Source organism: Aythya fuligula, chromosome 7 (assembly GCF_009819795.1).
Source record: "Aythya fuligula isolate bAytFul2 chromosome 7, bAytFul2.pri, whole genome shotgun sequence".
Taxonomy (NCBI): domain Eukaryota; kingdom Metazoa; phylum Chordata; class Aves; order Anseriformes; family Anatidae; genus Aythya; species Aythya fuligula.
In genome coordinates, this window is record NC_045565.1 from 584,261 (window position 1) to 603,188 (window position 18,928).

Consider the following 18,928-nt stretch of genomic DNA (forward strand, 5'->3'; position numbering starts at 1 on the left):
GGCTTCCTGCATACCACACTGAAGAGATAAACAGCAGCTGTAGGTCTTTGCTGCTTCAAGTTTTAAAGACAACTTCTTTGGCCATGTTTCCTCCTGGAAGCTAAAATGTTTGGCAAGTGGTGCCGAAAGTCCCTTGAGGAGACCTCTCTGGGAGCGTTAGGTGACTCATTCTCTGAGGATAGCAATGCATGTTCTGAAGGCCAGCATTGCTTTCCAAAGCACTGACCACAGACCTAAACTTGTACCAGATGAGGTGTCAGAATGACAGCTTGTTGTCAGTCACACAGCTGAGCACTCCCCTCCTCAGGGCTCCCAGAGTAGGTCTCCATCTCAGTGCCCTTCCAGGAGGTCCATGGTCCTTGCCAGGTAGGTGACACGGGGCTCCCTGCTGGGAAGGGAGGACTTCTTCACCACCACAACCCCTGGCCAATAGTTTTTGGCATAAGAAGCAAATACCCAGGAGCCAGATAGGCTGTGCATGGTGTCACACTGCTGTAATCCTTACAAAGTGCACTGCAGCTAGAGGAGCACTGAGCTGCCCTGGGGTTACAAAGCAGCAGGCTGCTCTTTGGCTCGCTTGTTCGCCTCCCCGAGGCTTTTATCCTGGGCTTGTGCAAAGTGAGCTAAGGGCTTGTGGGATGTGCTGGTCCCTGCTGCCAGCTCCTGTTGGCTGAACCAGAGAAGTCATTTTACCTCCAGGGAGGATGGCATTGAGAACATCAGTGGGTTTTGCAGGTTGAGATTGAGCTGGTGTTTTCTTCAGCGTGCGTTTCTCAGCTGGAGACGTTGGGCAGACTTTGAGGAGTTGCACAGGCACAGATGAAATCGAAGCGATCTAATGAGTAACCAGCAGCTCCTATCACACACGGGGTGGACAGGGGGGCAGACGTGAAAGGTACTTGTGTCTGAACTGATTGTTCTGGTCTCTTCCTCACTAGGATAAAGAAGTGAACCTGGAGCAGGTCCATAGACGCATGAACAGTTTAATCGATGAGGACATAGCCCACAAGCAGATCTCTCCGGCGTCCATCGAAATCTCAGCCCTGGAGATCGGTGGCATGCAGCCAGCTCAGACCCTGGAGCCGGTACGCGAATACCAGAACACACAACTTTCTGTCACCACCTTTTTACCAGAACAGACAACTCATGGTGCCAGCAGGACACTCACAGCTGCCTCTGGCAGCAACCTGCCGCTGCCCCTGAGCAGCTCAGCCACCATGCCCTCCATACAGTGTAAACACAGGTCGCCAAATGGAGGACTATTTCGTCAGAGTCCCGTGAAAACCCCGATCCCAATGTCATTTCAGTCTGTGCCAGGGGGAGTCATTCCAGAAGCAATGGAGCCCTCTCATGGAACATCCATTTGATGAAAACAAACAGTAACACAACCAGCAGAGCTTTTTAATACAAAATTTAAAACAAACAAACAAAAAAGAAACTCTTACATTTTTCTTGTATATACATGTAAATAATGAAAGAATGAAGTGGGGTAAAAGTGTATTTTGAATATTCCCAATTTTCGAAGTCAGTAAAAAACAAAAGAAAAAAAAAAAAAAACAAACAAAAATGTATGAATGACTTTGTAAATTTTGTTCTATATGAATAAAAAGGCAAACTACTTGTGATCGTTCTCAAGTGCCAAAGAAGACCAGTTACTGGGACTGAGGGCCATTTTTTTTTTTTTCCCTGAGGATTTCAGCATATCCTTCCTGTTCTTTTTGTTTTCAGAGCAAAAAAAAAAAAAAAAAAAAAAAATCCATTTCTTGCCAGAAAAGTTCACTGTGCTCAGACCTCTCCTTTCCCCAAAACCCTCTTGATGGCAATTCACTCGGAGAGTTTAACAGCTGGTACTAGCATAACAGAAACAAATATTTTAAATTTGAATTAAAACTAAAACCCAACAAAAGATGAACTTTTGCCTTCTAACAAGGACTTAAGCTTCCACGTGGTTCCCAAGTTTAAGCACAGATTATTGAGTTGTGTGTTTATATGTTTACTGTGCTGTGGGGCTGTTTTTATTTGATCTTTCATGTTCTTTATATATATAATATATATGTCATATAGCATATGTATATTATATATATATAAATGCTTTGATAAGTAGCAGGTTTCAGGTTATGGGTAAAGCTGTTATGAAAAAGCTGATCTTTTTTTTTTTTCTTTTTTTGTGCGTGTATGTGTGTGTCTTATATACACGAATGAAAAAGGGGAGTAACCAGTGGTTGACAGGATTGAGAGAAGGGAGAGCTTGGGCAGGCAGGAGATAACGGCACTGCAGCGACTGTGCCCTCTGGTGCCATTCCTTTCTTTGAGATTTTTAAGGAATTTGCTGCAAAATGGATGTGATGCTCACTGTTGAAGTCATATCCCTGAATTATAAGGCTATCCTCATGACTACAAGCACAGCTCTGTTTTTTTTTGTTTGTTTGTTTGTTTTTTTGTTTGTTTGTTTTTCTGTTGATTTTATAAAGAGAAACATTCTAATGGCCATGTCTATAATGTTTGTAGAAATGGCTCTAAAATGCTTTTTTTTTTTTTTTTTTTGTCAAATCAAAGGACAAAGATAAAGCAACATATATAGCTAATTTAATGTCTCATTCTGCAAATATTACTAGTGCAATTTCATATGACAAAAAAAAAAAAAAATTAAAACCAAAACACATTGTTTCCTTCCCAAATAGTAGTTCTAATGTGTCCCCTCCTCACCCACTGTTGCTAATGGACCATCAGTTGCTTTTCATTCAGAATTGGGATAATTCAGTATCTTCTCAAAAATATTCCTATAGCTATGTTGCAATTTTCCTCTGTAGCTGGATTTCACCACTTTATTAGAACATCGCTATTTGGAAAAGGCTGTAGATCTCGGTGCAGCAAAATCACTGCCTACATTAAGGTGAAAGATCGTGTTTGAACAGAGGTAAAAATGCATTTACATCCCCAGAAAGTCAGTAGACAATCTAGGTCAGGCTTTTGGATAAGTAAACATTCCATTGATTGCTCCTAATTTGATTTGCATAATTACTCAACAGGTATATTTATGAGATGATAAAAGTCCCCAAATTTTTACATCTACAGTTCAAGCGGTAAGGAAGAAAAATTAAAGTGGGATATAAAAGCAGCCTAATGGAAGAGCATACTCAGCATACTGTTTAAATGAGGACTATTGATGGTGAGCTTCCAGAAAGAGGACTCTTGCAGGGATTAATTTGTCAGGTCAGTTCCTCATGAAGACAGCACGATTTTGCAGCCTGGCACAAATTGCACTATTTGCTTCAAACTAATTAAAAATTAGTAATGCTCTAGTCAGCTGACTAGGTTTATCTTATTTAGACACTTGGCCTGCACAAGCTTGGGATTTTTTTCCTTCCTCTTTTGTCATACTTTTCCCTCTTATTATCCTTATAACCCTCTGGCCACAGGGTGTGGAGGGGTGAGCAGCTTGCTCGGCCAACAAAGTGACCACCCAGACACATCCTCCCTTCTGGACAGCGAGGATCCATGGTGAGTTGCTGGTGCACAGCAGTGTGGCCAGTGCTGCTGGCTCTGTGCCCATGTTGTAGGAAACAAACTCGTCTGGGGCTGCCCAAGATGATCCCTTATGCTTTCCCTGTAAAGCACAGAGCAGGGGGCTGAAACTGCTTTGCTGAGGAGTCATTGCTTCCACAAAATACATTAGGTCCTTTTCATGTTCTAGTCTAAACCACAGTGCTGAATAATTTAAACTGAACTGCATTTGTGGAATAAATTGTGAATACAGTATATTTGGGGGATTAACTTTAACATTCTCCATATTCAGTATTCTCCTCCCAGCTCAGTCTTACCATGTGCTGTAAAGTTTGGAAGCGTGGTTTAACTTTTAAAATGATGCTGGATCCTACTGTTTTTTATGCATAGACTGTGAATTGCCTGTTTAAACGCCCTTCAGGATTACATCTAAAACGATCAGAATCTTGCAGCACCAAACCACATGGTCCTCACTCGGAAAAGTATTTAAGTCTGTGTGTAAGGCAGCCCTACAGAACATGGCTGCTTTATGCGAGGGCTGTAGTGCTTTGCTGATTACTGATGGAGTTAAATGCAGGTCTCATACTAAATATATGGCTAATTTTAAGCAGATGAGTGAGCTCGCCAATCTCCCTAGGACTATTCAGTTGCTTAAAGTTAACTGTTTAAAGTGCTTTGCTGCACCAGGGTCTATACTGTAAAAGTCACAATCCATGATGGCTCTGACACTGCCTAGTAATTATTTGTTTATATAAAAGTTAGCAAGTCATAGCTTGGGCCTGTCAACCATGGCAGAAAGCTGTTAAATCTTTCATGTGATGGTGGTTTGCTTTTAGATTGTTTAAGCAAATCACCAGGTTCTCCTTGAACATAAACAGTGTTTCTTTCCCATAATTTTCAGTTTTCAAAGTAAATGCAGAATGTATGATTTCCATATTCTGTCTCCTGTTTTATATTTATATCTTTATTTTGACAGATCAAAGCATTCACTTTCTATATAATATGTATTCACCACACACTCTCGCATATATATATACATGCGCAGTTATTCACAGATGAAGTGAGAAATATAATTTCCATGTGATGTAAATGAGCATAAGCTCAGAGCCCTCACAGAGCTGTGCTTGCTTACACCACCTGCAGTTCTGACCCTTCACTGTTAATAGCTGGCAAGCAGAATAATTGCAGAAATTCCTGAAAACTCTGAAGCCCAAGCTGTGCCCTTAGTTTCAAGCAGAACTTCCCTCTGAGGGTGCACGCGTAAACAGATGAATAATGCCTAATCCCAAATATCCCAGATCCTCAAGGATGTTTACATTGCAAACGTGGCTGTATATGAAACGAACATTGAGTGCCTATACCTTCCTTTTGTTGCTGATGAACTTCTGTGAAAGTGACATCTGTGGCAGAGCACTTGTAGTGCATCTTGTTCTATTTATCCATTAGCTTAGAAATGACTTTATTTTCATACAAAAATGTGACTCAGTTTCTTCTATTTGCTTGCAATCTGCTTGCAACCTAACGGATGCATTGCTTTATTTCATAGCAGTACACCATGTTTATTCTACTGCAATGGAAAAATAGTAACTGTACTTTTTTAATTTCAGAGTTGAAGCCTGATAGAACATTTTAATGCTGAGTTACAACTACACGTGTGCGATACTTGTCTTGCAAAGTGAAACTCCCAACACCTGCCGTGCTTTGGTAACCTGCCACTGCTGTGCTGTAGATGAGGGCTCAGCAAAACAACTCACTTTCTCTTAGTCTGCTGATAGAATAAAGCATGTAAACCTGGGTTCTTTCATGTGTAAGTCAGAAACCCTCCAGTGAAAGGACCGACCAGGCTGGATCTCAATAGACAAGGATTTGGCTCTTAATATTGGGTTTCCAAGCACTACTTCCCATAATCTTGTATTCGGTGCCAGTTCTGGGACCTTTTTTTTGAGTCTCAAAAATGAAACCAAAAGAGGAATTAATTTTGAATTTGAGGAATTAATTTTGAATTTGAATTGTAAGCCAAAATAGCTTATAGAACAATTTTTTTCTTAAAACCTGTTCAAGTTTAGGTATACATCTCCTCTAAGAAAGGTTAAAAACTGTTGGCTTGGTGGAAAACAGAGCCTCCCTTTCAAAGGAAATCAGGTTACCAAGATGGTCACAACAATCACAGTGTTCAGACCTTTATATTTTGTTTTATTTTACTTTGCTGACTGAAACTTATGTTGTGAACAGCTAGATAATGACATAGACCTAAATGCAACACGTTTGGGCAACCCTGTTGGAAATTTCCCAGAGAATCTACGTCCTTTTGCAACCCTGGGAAAAAGGTAGAAGAAAACTGTGAAGAGAAGCAAAATATAAGGTAACAATGACCGTGTGGTGAAGGGGGAGGGAGGAAAGGGTGGTTACAACCCATCTATCTTAAATGTCTAGCAAAGCTATATTGCTGTATCAGAAGCAGAGATTCCATCATACAAGCAGTTGCCTCAGATAACTATTATTTTCTTAACTTTTAGGAAATGAATAAAAGCAGCATTTGTTCTACCAGAAACACTTGTTATATTATTTAAGAGCTGGAATTATTTGCTTGGTGGTACCAGGTTTTTTGGCTGGGCTCTCACTCAGGTGGGGAGGATCAGCTTTGATGAGCGGTGCACACCTGAGCCAGGCGTGGGCTGGTTGCTGGTTGGTCCCAGCTTTGGCTGCAGCTGGGGGAAATCAGCCCCGCCAGGCTACCCACAGGCCTCCAGTTCCCCGGGTTTGGGGTTTGGGGTGTGTGCTAAGTGTATGTGCTTCTTGGGAGAAGGGGGCTGCTTTGCTAAGACTTGTGTTGGAGGGGAGCAGCGAGTGCAGCAACGTGGCCTCTCCAAGCTTATGAGGTAACTGATGCAGATGAAAGTAATGTGTGGGGCTTTGTTCTTTTCTTTCTTTCTGTTTTTTACTTATTCTTTTTCAAGTTGAATGTCAAGATTCATGGATGGATTTTTAATTCATTTTTAAAACTGTACAGTTACAACATACTACTTAAATGCCTCCTCTCCTCTTTAAAAGGTTATCACTTGGCTTGTTTTGGGCTCAGTTAATGGTAATAACTTCATCTGATGTTGCAAAGGGGTGCTACCATAAAAAATGGTGTCCTGTCTCTTTTTGTTTTTCTTGTAAGTCTTATTGGAAGATCTGTAGTATTTCGGTAGCTGTTCAGTTTTGTTGTTGCTCCAGTTACAAAGCTCTGTAGCTTTAAGAATTTATCAAGATTTCTAACTGTTTTTGTCTCGGTGTAATTTTGTGTGTTGGAGGGTGAATAAGTCCTCACAATCATAGATAGGCACAGATACGGGAAGTTGTAGGGCTGGGAAGAAACTCAAACAAAAAAGGGCAAAAAAAGTATTTGTGTGTTCTATCAAAGGTTCAACTCCTTGGATGCCTGGCTGGGATAGAAGGTAGTTTCTGATTAATAATACGCTATAAGCGGCTATGTTGCAGAAATAATCTGAATAGTTTCCAAGTGCAAAGCCATGGCTCTTTGCACAACATGGTCCCCAGTTGTTCCCAAGGTGAAGAATCTGCCTTTTCTTTTCGTTTTGTTGTAGTGCTGTAGAAGCTGTATGTGAAGAGATATGGAACCAGGGGTTTTAAAACAGTTTTAGCTGATTATCAGTCTGCTTCTGAAGTCTGCAGTGCTGCTCTTCCGTAAAAGGAAATAACTTTGAGAGTTTCTGTATTCCAACTTTGTCTTTTCTTTTTTTTTTTTTTTTTTTTTTTTTTTTTTACTTCTCAAAAAAGGCATTTGTTTTCTGATGGAATTATTTTCTAAGTGGCTCATTAGAGTACAGGAAAGTTTCAGGTGAGGGTTGCAACTATAAGAACACAAGAGCATACAAACATGCAGGTGAATCTGGGAGGAAGAGAGATCACAGGCTTATATATTTTTCAGCAAGAAAACAATTTTAACCTGATTGTTAAACAGCTCAGCAAGTCATAACCAAGGGCCTAGAAAGCCTGCTTAGTTCCACAGTATTAAGTGCCACAAAAAGTATATTAAATCTTAAATCAAGGAATCAAACAGCAGATAGTGAAAGCATGTGAAAAGTAAAGTGTTAAATTAAGCTATCAATTGAATTATTCTTTATCTCTTAATCCCTCTACTTGCGTGGCTCTTCAGAGGAAGCCCTTCTCCCCGTTTGGGGAGGACTGCGGAAGCAGAATGCTCTCCTCCTGAAGGCAGGGAGAGCAGCAAAATCTTCCAGGCCTGGGTGGAGGCAGCTTCTGTTTGCAAGAGGCAGGCTTGAGCATCAGCAGGAGCATCAGCATGAACAGCGAGGGGAAGGAGATGGCCCTGATGGAGGATACAAACCTTGACTGTTGTGCACTGACCCTGGCTTGCAAACCCGGTGTACGTAGAGCAAGCTACAAGGTGTGGTTTCCCTGGCCAAAAATTGCACAGCTGAATTTTGAGCTAAGATCTCAGGTTTTTGTTTTACCAGGTGCGCGGTGAGATGCAGTGTTACAGCAGCAGGCTGTGCCCTGGCACCCACTGGGGCAGCAGGGGCAGCTTGGGCTTTCTGATGACCTTAAGCTGTTGTAACAGGTGTTAAGAGCAGAAGTTAGACAAAAGGAACAACTCTTTTATATCTCTGTAAAGCCTAAGGGGGAAAACTAGCTTTTTTTCTCGCAAAAAGTGTTTATTTTCTCAAAGGCGAAGCTTCTGTGTATGTGGCACTTGATGACCAGGTAACAGAACAATGTATTGAGGAAAAAAATCTTCCTCTAAAGTTTCTGATGTTTCTGGAGGCTTCTTCCTTCCCTTCCTCCCCACAGGAATATAGTGATCAGATTTATTTTTATTTTTTAGTTCATTCTTCATCAAAACTTGCATTAGGTATGAGGATAAGTAGTTCCATTTGTTGGGAAATGCTTAAGATTGTGTTTAACATGGCTGGTCAGTATTATACTAGTAGAAGAAGTTGAGATGACTATTGAGTGAGTGGCAAATTGAAGGTATTCACACTTAGAAACAAACATTAAAATTTAATTTTGCTTTTGATTTGAAGTAATTAATTGGAAATAATTACCATTACTCACCTGGCTTTACTTTTGATGGGCTTATTAAGTCATTTGAGTGAGAAATGGCATGTGTTGATTATGTTTAGATGTCACTCTTTGTTTTTTCAAGGACTGGAAAAAAATAGTTCAAGTATTCTGACAGACTAGAAGGAGGGGTGGGAGGGTAGGGAAGTAGGGAATCATGCTATGATTGGGCCTGAAACATTTGAATTCTTGCAACTCTTCAGTTTCAATGGGTCTTGTAGGCTTAACTCCACTGAAACCCTTTGATAGTCCCTGATTAAAGTCAAGTCAGCTCACTGTTATTTTGTGCGTGTTGCTTCCAATGTATGGATTGAGATTTCAAAGCTGTTTCTGTATTTTGGATGATTAATTCAAGTCCATACCCTAATATTTGTGGAAGACCTTTTTTTAAACTTCGATCAGTTTGGAAACTGGTGTTTTGGCTTTCCACTTTGTCTTAGGCTGTTATTGTCTTACACAAGGAATAAAAGTGCTGTTCACAAAGGCACATAAGGGTGAAATGTTTGGCTTTCCATGTTCATTGAAGCATCTAATGCATACCATCAAAATATACCTTAAATAATTGCTTGCTACAGCAAGGCCATCTTATAATTGGTAACCTGGTCAAGGTCTTGACGTGTGTAAGGAAGTTTAACTTGATCCCATAAGAAAAAAATCTTCAAATTCTTTGTTTACTTATGCTGGCCTTTTACTAGACACCTGTTCTCGTAGGGCTCAAACTCTAAGTCCTATGAAAAGTTCAAGTGTTCAAAAAAGAAAAAAAAAAAAAAAAACAACAAAACACTAAAAGGAAGTTGTTCAGCACTGTAAATAAGATATTACTTCACTATTAATGTTGTGTGTATAAATATATAGAGAAAGAACATTTCAAGGGCTATCAATGCAGATACCATTAAACTGCAAGCAAATACTGCTTATATTCTATTAATGCTGATGATATTTGTATTTTTTTCTTAGGTTAATTTGGTTCAATAATTCATACAGTATTCACTATCTGAATAAATATGCATTTTTAAATGAGATTATATTTCTTAGTGTGTAAACACAAAGGCAGTGTTAACTCTTGCAATGGGAGTAGGAAGGAATATTCATCTTGTTTTCTATATTGCAACTATCAGATATACAAAGTGCAATGATTTTAAAAACACAATTATCATGGCTAGGTGAATGACTGAGAAACTGAAAGCACTTTTGAGGAATTGAGCACAAAACATGGTCCTTCTTCCCATCTGGAAACCTTAAAATTAAAAATTTTGGTTCTCTCCAGCTGGGTTTTCATTTTTGCTGTAACATTTTCAAAACATCTATTTTCTTAGAAAGAAAGAGATAAAATGTGCAATGTTTCTCCCTTGTCTTTGCATCTTTATCTTTAAGGCTGCAGTGCTGCATGCTGTGTGTGGGGGTTGGGATGTGTGTGTTCTTGTGTTTTTGTTTTTTTGTTGTTGTTGTGGTAGTCTTTTATTTTCTTGGTGGGGATGTGTTTTTGGTAAGATGAATAATAACAGTGCTCCAAAAGAGGTGGTCCTGAGGTCTCAGCCTTAATATCCGGGAGTTACTTGCTGTATAGCAGAATCTTTTATTTCCCAGTGTCATCCGTGAGTTGGAACAGACTATGATTTATCCACGCACTTCTCAGAGAACTAAAAACTGTCCTATTTCTGTGGCTGGCATAAATAAGGATAACTTCCACAACATATGATATATCACATGGTAGCTAGTTATGTCATCCTAAGGCTCAACTAATCTTTGATGTGCATCACAAGTAGTAATTTTATCAGGTTTCTGAAAAAGAACTTTTTTTTTTTTAAAAAAAAAAAAAAGGGAGAAGAAAAAACGCAGTAGTGAAGAAGCATTTCACTCATTCTGATGTGGTGATGTACTGTGTTTGCTTCTGACTTGTAGGAAGCCTTACGGAGGTTGCAGGTGATAATGACATTATTGTGTGGAAGACTTTTCTGGAGCTGCAAATTGCTGCCCCAGAAAGATGAGATTTTTACTTATTTTTTTTTTTTTCCTCCTGAGATTTTTTTTTCCCTCATGTCCTTCTTATATATTTAAACAGTCCCACTTGCAGATACGAGTTCTAACACTACTTTTTAATTACTCCTTGCTTCTCCTTTTGGGATTGCGTGCATGAAGGAAAGCTTTTCCTTTCCTAAAGGAGCGTGTCATTCTGCATTTGATGTGGCTCATGTTAAAGGATATTTCCTCCACTGGATTCGTCTGTATGTTACGAACTAACTCAGGCTATTTGCTTGCTAGCTGATATACGCTCATGCAGCCAAAGTTGAGAGAAATTGAGGAAAAAAGTCATCTGACAATGAAAAGTAAAAACTTCTTAAAATTCCAGATTACTGTGTCTGGGAATTTAGTAGGAATTTGGAGCTTTCTCTCTTGGATGCAATGTATTAAATTTCACATTAAAATAATCACCAGCAAGAAGATGAAGGCTCTATTTCTCAGCTCAACTTACTTTATCCTTGTGACTGTTGGTCTTAGTTGCTGCACTGGCCAAACTTCTGTATTTCCCCCTCGTGCCTCTCACCACAGCCCACTCCAGCAGCAAGGTACGTGCTTGCCCTTGTGTACTGTGTGGTGATGGGGCTGGATGAAGTAGTAAATTAAGTTGTCCAGCTCCATAGGGATGGGGAGAAGAAAATGAAGCAGCAGCTGCTGTCTTGAAGTCATCTTCTCGGACACCATGTGGTACGCTTTATTTTAAAACACCACTGGCAAACTGAGCATGGGGCCAGAACCTGGGGAGTGCCTGAGCAGAGGCCTGGGCCTCCTTGCTTTCAGCTTGGGCCTGCACCCATCGGAGGTGTATTTGTGGTCCAACTCCTATCTCCTGCCTCTACACCTGATGTTTTTCACAGCCTGATGCTAAGCAACCTCTCTGGTTTAGGCACTGTGAACCTCTCTTTGTCCCTGTAGATTACAGGAGACAATTGTGCTGGGGTACCGGAAACTGCGCGTTTTCTGCAAAAGGCCGAGTACCGAAGCATTCATGGATGTGGAGCCTCCGTCGTCTTCTGAGGAGAGAAGGATAAGGTGAATCTTCATCTGCCATTCACAACCTAACTGCTCTAATTTTGGATATTTATTTTAAGAACTCATTGTATGCAGTTATGAAATGTGAATTAAGGCACAAACCTGGTACAGGCCTCTGTTAGCAAGTACATGTGTGGTAAAACGCCATCTTTTTTGCATGAGTCAATTTGTTTCATACTGGGTAGCTCAATTGGCATGTGTGAAATGCTTGAGTTTTAGTTTTGACCTTTTTAATTGTTTGGCTTTTACATTTAAATTGGTTCCGTGTCAGCTAAATATTACCTTCATTAGAAAACAAAATATGCAGCCTGGCACCTAATGTTTCCATTAGCTTATTTAAATAGTATGCAGGTTTGGAGTTGGGCCAGATTGTTTATCCAGAGTGTATTTTTAATTGGATTATTGGTACATAATAATTGATATATCACTGAACCATTATTAAAATATAGATGTATTTGAAAGTGTTCTGACACATCTTGGTGGAGTTTAATTGAGAGTTATACTGCCATATAGGAGTAAACATTTCTTCTTTTCACAAAAAATGATCAAAACCTTGATGGTATATTTGATATAAATTTCCCTCTCAAAAAAAATAATCTTGCTTATTTGAGATGAATCTTTGCTTCCCTCATACATAAAGGACTCAGCTCTTTTTCTCTGAACCTCCAGAATGGGTATCTTCCATTTCCTACTCAAAGAAAAGAACCAAGAGCTTTTTCTTAGCTTTCTGACAAATGTTTTCTTCTTGGAATGCATGTCCTCTGAAAACTGACCAATTGTTTCCACTTTTTCAGTTTGTCTTTTCATTGAATATAAAGAGAAATTGTTAAAAGATAAATCCATTCTTAATCTGAAGATTTCTTTTAACAACAGTTTCACTAAGAAGCGCTTTTGAGGAACAGCTTTAAAGTATTTTTGAACGTGTGCCTTTGTTATGTCAACTGGATCAACCTTTCTGACTTTCTAAAGGAGAATAAGTTGGAGATGATGGTTTTTGTGTGTTTTTTTTTTTTTTTTTTTTTTTTTCTTTTTTCTAACCTTTTTGGCTTGTTAGAAGAGAGCAGGGTTTTTGTGCCCCCACTGCTCATCCCCACCTACATACTTGTTCTTGTATAAACCTAGCTATAAGTGATAATTTGGGAGGAGGGGACTAGAGAAGAGCAAGGACCTGTTGTCTTGCCCAGCTATTGCAGCCCCGGAGGCTGGGGGTTGAGGGATGAGGGGACGCTGCCCCTGAGGCCCTGCCTGGTGCCTGTGGTGCAGGCAGAGGGCAGGAGGAGGGCTGGGCCTGGTCCTGCAGGGGCCGTAGGCAGCTGCCACCCCATACAGCCCCTGCCTTGGTTGGTTCAAAGGACAGCTTCTGGTTTGTGGCCAAACGTATCACCAGTTCACACCTTAGCTGGTGGTTTTGTGAGGTGTTTTTTGTTTCTTTTTCTCCTCTGTGCTCTCATCTGCAAGGATATAATCGTGGCCTGTCACTCAGAGCTGCTCTGTTTGAGAGCGTGGTGACACTTTGCCACATGTCTTTTCTCAAGTGACACACTGAATTTTTTCAGTCAGCTTGTCATAAACATAAATCTACTTCACACAGGTGTTGCTTGCTACTACTTGTTACTTGGCCAGGCAGGACCAGATGGTTTTGGTACACTAATACTGGCTGTCCTGAGCTGCCTGCAAACAAAATGGTGGCAGGGGTGGGTGGGTGGTTGTGTGCCTGGGACACAACCACCTGGGCGCTGCTGCTGTTCGTGGTGAGCAGCTGTATAAATGTGTCAGCCTGGTTACACAGCTCCTGCAGCAGGCTGTAGTGGCTCCTGTCCCAGAGAGACCAGATGAACACACAGGAAGGGCTGGAGCCCAGGGGAAGAGTAGTTCTGTGGGCTGTCCCCAGGGTGGTCTTTGGATCCTGAGCCCAAGTCCGAAAGCTTGGGTTGCGCACTTTTTCTGAGGTAAAGATCGGTCTGGCTGTGGAGAAAACGCATCTTATGGCTTCAGTGATTCTGTCATGTTGTAGTGCTGGATGGAGGTCCCCATAAGGAGCAGACGAGGCAATGACCCTTTCCTGTCCCTGTGGTTTTCCATCTGGGATCTGAACCTCCCATCGCTTTGTGCTGCTGATTTGAGAGTGGCCAAGGGTACTGAGGCAAAGCAAGTGGCATGCTGCCCTGCTGTCACTGGCTGGTTGTCTTATGGAGGAACTTTTGTCAGATGTTGAAAACTTGAGCAGACTGGGATTTATTTTTATTTTTGCTGTCCTTCTTAAGCTGCTTGGATTTTAAACTCTTCCCCTTCCTGCTTTCTGTATCTTGCAAACTCTTCAGCTGTTCACACCAATGAAGTGTCTAGATCCTTCCATTATGTTCTTCATTGACATTCTATTTTTAAGTGTTTTTAGGGTAATACCTTTATTACAATTTATAGGCAAAATGTTTTTGTGAAGGATTTTTATGAGACAAATTAAGTGTCTTTTCTCTAGTGATGCCTCTTGTTCAAAGCTCTCTGACTCTGCCAAAAAAGCAATGTTTCTGATTGAAGAAAAAACATTTCTAGTTAAATGTAATGCCCAGTTCATTCCAGAATATCAGAAATTATCCTATACAGCATTGTCTTTCTTGCATACTGAAGCCACCAAATTCTTGAGTTTAAACATTTTAGCTGTGTCTAACCTTGCTGTAAAGGTTGATGATGGAGATGGGGATAATCTCCCACTCCAAAGGAAAAAAAGTGCCATCTCTGTAACTTAACTTCTGTACCTCGCTGTCCTGGCCAGGGTAAGGAGTTAAAGCCTCATCTGCAACTTGGTCTGATGCAGATTTTAATCCAGCTGGAAGCAGTTCACAGCTGCTGCCTTCTCCTTATCCCAGTGCAGTGCTCTGGAAGCTAAAGCCATCTGTCTAGGCACTGAACGGCTGTGAGTACAAACTTCTTGGTCGTGTCTCAAAGAAAGAAACCCTTTCCTTGTTCAAGATAATATGGTGGCCTTGTTGGCCATGGTTAAGATAACAGATGTTGTGTGTCAAAACCGGGATAGGGACATCTTTCCACCATTGCTTGCGTGCATGCAGCCTTCTCTCCCCGTAAGCTTGCTACCACTGACTTTGCATTGTCATTTGGCTTGTAGTGTGCTGCCACAGGAGTCTTTCTGGAGCTGTGAATCAGATCACTGGTTTCAGGCCAGAGGCCCTACCAGAGCTTGTGGGAACAGTTGCGTCTGTGTAATTTAACACTGCTTATTTCCATTGAGCAAGGGGATACTGAATGACAGGTGCTGCATTTGGCATTGCTGTTGTGATTTTTGTCACTTTAATGACATGCCTAGTTTCCATTTGTTTGGTGTAATCAGTTACTAAACAATTACGGAATTGCTTAGCACAGTAAGATGACTTTTGGAGGCCTGAAATGTGCCAGCCACCACTTAGCCACAGCTCTGCTGTGGCACCGCACCTTAGCCGCTGTTCAAACCTTTACTTGCTAGGTCACTGTAACCCCTCGTGGCTCTGAACTGATTTATGCACAAGTTCTGGGGCTAAAAACACCTGCACCCTGGCCTATCTGAACAAGCATTAAGCTTATGAAATGTGAAATCTGAAGATAAATGCAGGCTATAAATAGGATGGTTAAAATGAGGGGAAGAACTTTTTTTTTTTTTACAAAGTCTCTGATAAGGACCTTGGTAGGATTAAATTAGTTTCAGTGTATCCAAATGTCAGTCTTCTGCAAAGATCATCTTTTGAAATGGAGTTTATCATGCTGTGGAGCTGAAGCATGTAGGAAGTTCTTACAGACAATAAGAGGGATACTTTCACATGATTTTTATTCTTATAGAGTATAAGCTAAAGCCTCCTCTTTGCAAGAATAAATGAAACACGGCTTCTAAATAATTCACCATATATAATTAGTAAAGTATTTAATCAAAATCCCTCTGTAATTAGAGATGTCAACTCTGATCTGTACTTGCAAGAAATTGGCAAAGCTTATTTTTCCAATTTGGTCTAAAAATTGCTTCCTTCCATTCTGTCCAATGTGTATGTAACTCACTGTCGATGCAGAGGTAACAGATTATGCCCTTTTGCTGTTGGAAAAATGCAGTCAAGTAAGTGGAGAAGATTAATCAGCCAGCTAGAATGATGTTGCAAGAAAGAGTGCTGTAGAGGTGGCAAAGGTGACCCTCCTGGTTACTACTAAGTCACCATGGAAGAGATGGTTGATGGAATTTTTTAATTTTTTTTTTATTTTTTATTATCAGAGTGATCTTGCTGAACAGATTTCCATGTTGGCTATGAAATCTGGGCTTTTATGGGACTCATAGCCGCAGTTGGTACTTCCACGGGTGGAAACTGTAAGGAAAACATAGCCATCCACTGCATGCTGATAGCCAGCATTGCATCATGAGTTATCATGGCTCGTAAGCATTAAAAGGCCAATTTCTTTGTAGAAGGAACAGAAATATCCTGGAGGATTGTACAAATGGAGGTTTCAGCTCTTACCTCAGAAGGTAAAAGAATGAAAATGTACCTGAGGTGGGTTTTGTTCACAAATAGCATGGCTCTGCTTAACCTTTTATCTGTAGTAGTGTCATGCTACCTGTAGTTTATGCTCTGACTTTGAGTGATTGCTGTTAATATGTGTTTACGGGTTTTACCCAAGAGATAAATATTCTTTAGTAAACTTTTTTGAGGAGACAGTGAGTTTTATCACTGAGTCTTAAAACAAACAAAAAGCAATGCATCAAGCCAAGACATTGGACGTTGAAAGCTTTTGTCTAGGACTAAAGAACTACTGAAGCCTTGCTCTATCTGTAATACTGTAAAACGCAAATCCCTGTGAAGTGATAAACAGGCTGTTGGCTCGATAGGAAGTGTCACCATCCAGCTGGCAGCAAAGCAGACTCCTCAGTGTTGGACAACGGAAGCTCCTCTGGATGGTGTAGGGTTTTTAGGGGTCTGTGCTCTGCTGATGTGATGCACGTGTGCTGTGAAGTGGTATCCACCTCGTCTTCTTGGTGTGCTGCCCCATAACTGCCATGGTCTACAGTACTTTGCCCACAAGTTCTTGAATTGTTGCTGGATCCTATGTAACTAAAACAGGTCTCTGCTGGACCTCCTATGGCAAAGCTCTTCAATTAGACTTTGCTGAAATATCTTGTATGGCTTTTGTCTTTATTTTTACGTATGTGTAGAAATATATATACATACGGAGTCCATGATTGTACAGGAAGCCTGAAACTACTCTGGGCACATGTGTTGCCTGAGGACTCAACCATTCCATTTAGGGGGAATCAGCCCCAAGCTGAAGGTCTCAAATTATGCTGCACCAAAAGACCAAGCTGCATTGATCTGTTTCTACAGGGTAACAAGCCAACTGTACCTTTGCAAGTTGGTTTTTCTACCTTTTAAAGTTATTATTAAGAGCTGCTGTTCATTCACTTACAGGTGGCAGCTGGCTCTCTGTTTACTGGTCACCTGCTGCTCTAGAGGTGGCCAGGAATGTTTCAAAGGGAACATTTCTACAGGATTGGAGTGAAGTGGGTAAGTGAAAACTACCAGTGATGTGAGAGAATGGGTGCTCTGCTGATGTGAGATAGGGTGTTGGAGAAAAAGCAGGCTTCCTTCTTGGAGGCTGTGAAACCACCTGTATTCCAAGAGGGTTTCCATGAAGCTGTAACTTTTGTCAGGAGCTTAGTGTGGTCACTTTGAAGCTTAAGGCACGCTAAGGGTAGCCAAAGGCTCTACAGCACCATCTCTAATTCAGCTTGGAGTTTCTGGAAGGAACTCGTCTTTTTTCAAGGAACTTTTCTGGAGTAAGAGGCGATTAATACCTAACAGTGCTTATATTTCTGGATGCTGGTGTTCTTATAACACTGCACAATTTGTAGTTTAAAAATAAAAATCAGGATAATGCAGAAGAACAGATACACTCAGTAGTTAGCCGTGCCCCAGGTGTATTTTAGAAACATAAGGGTGAAAGACAGGATGTTGGTATCTGACTTTTCCTGGAGGAAAAAATTACCAACTCTCTACCTTTATCAATCATTTATTTTCTCTGGAAGAAAACAAAACAGACTTCTGACAATCTTGCTTCTAACTATAGAAGTCCGTACGCCTCTTCTCCAGCCAGGATTTACAATCCTCTGTAGATTCCCAGCACTACTGTGCTGTTTCTTAAATGAATCTTAAAGGGCTCATTTCCTTAGTTATATTCCCATTTTATTTAATTACACTTCCTGAAGAGAAGCCATTCTATTTTATGTTTAAGGCTGCTGTATGCATGTGAAGCAAGAGGTAGGTAGAACTGGTTTAAAAAAAAAAAAAGTGTGAAGCTTTTTGTAACTGAAACAAAACTGTGACTGTATCATCATCACTATGATGTATGGAAAATACAACTCTATCGGTGTTTTTATTTGTTTTGGTTTTAGTTCTTTGATTTCAAGTAAAACACTAGGAAAAGAACTTTTTAATTTCTTTTTTTTTTTTTTTTTAAATTAAGGCCATAATTCTAGTCTACAGTAACTGCAAAATTTCTTCTGGTTTTAAAACTGTTGTCGAAGAAGACTGAAATGACTTCTGTTTTGTTGAAATAAATCTGATTCTGTGAATCCGAAGGGGAAGTTTAGCGTCTCCAAGAGTGTCTGCTCTTTCCAAGTCTCCAAGAGAGACTGTTTCAACCTTTTACTGCCAGTAGGCAGTCTGGTTAAATGGAAGATAACTGATCTTTGAGGAGCATTATGCCTAGGTCCCCAGGGTACAGACTTCTGTCTGAACAAAAATTCAGTGTGTGAGGAGGGGTATGGGAAAGCAGAAGGTTTCCTTGGTGTTTCTGGAATGCCCAATTATGACTCTTGCAACTGCTCTGTCTTTCTATTTCTTGAAGTCTGTAGTTTAGCCCTCCCTGTGCAAGTTAGAAGTGTTATTGGTTCTCTGGTTTCTTAAGCGTATATTGGCTGGGATACAAAACCAAGCTTGGTACAAAAAAACATTATATTTTCATTGTTGTAGCGAGGTCTAAAGATTGATGTATAGACCATGGCTATGCATTGCTGCTGTGAGATGCAAAAGTGGCTGAAAATCTGAAATAAAAAGACAAAGTTGGTTGCACAGCTGTAACAGTCAATATTAAAGAGTAAAAGAGAAAATAAACAGCAAAACCAGTCTGACACTTGTTCTGCAGTACCTGTTCTTGCTTAATCTTAGTCCAAACAGATATCGATCAACAAAATTACTTTCCAAGGTCGTTGCTGTGGTCAGAGCCTTGTAGCAGAGATAAGCACACCCGTGTTGCAGGCAGG

The 18,928-nt window shown here is 40.5% G+C and overlaps 1 protein-coding gene across 2 annotated transcripts in view; it reads left to right on the forward strand.

Moving 5' to 3' along the window:
• Positions 1-1,410, forward strand: part of GRID1 (glutamate ionotropic receptor delta type subunit 1) — a 533,398-nt gene extending 531,988 nt beyond the window's left edge. For both annotated transcript variants that reach the window (XM_032191106.1, XM_032191104.1), the window contains one exon: positions 939-1,410. In XM_032191106.1, the coding sequence (XP_032046997.1) occupies positions 939-1,367 (429 nt within the window). In that variant the 3' untranslated portion in view covers positions 1,368-1,410. The remainder of the gene's footprint in view (positions 1-938) is intronic.
• The last annotated feature ends 17,518 nt before the right edge of the window (positions 1,411-18,928 follow it).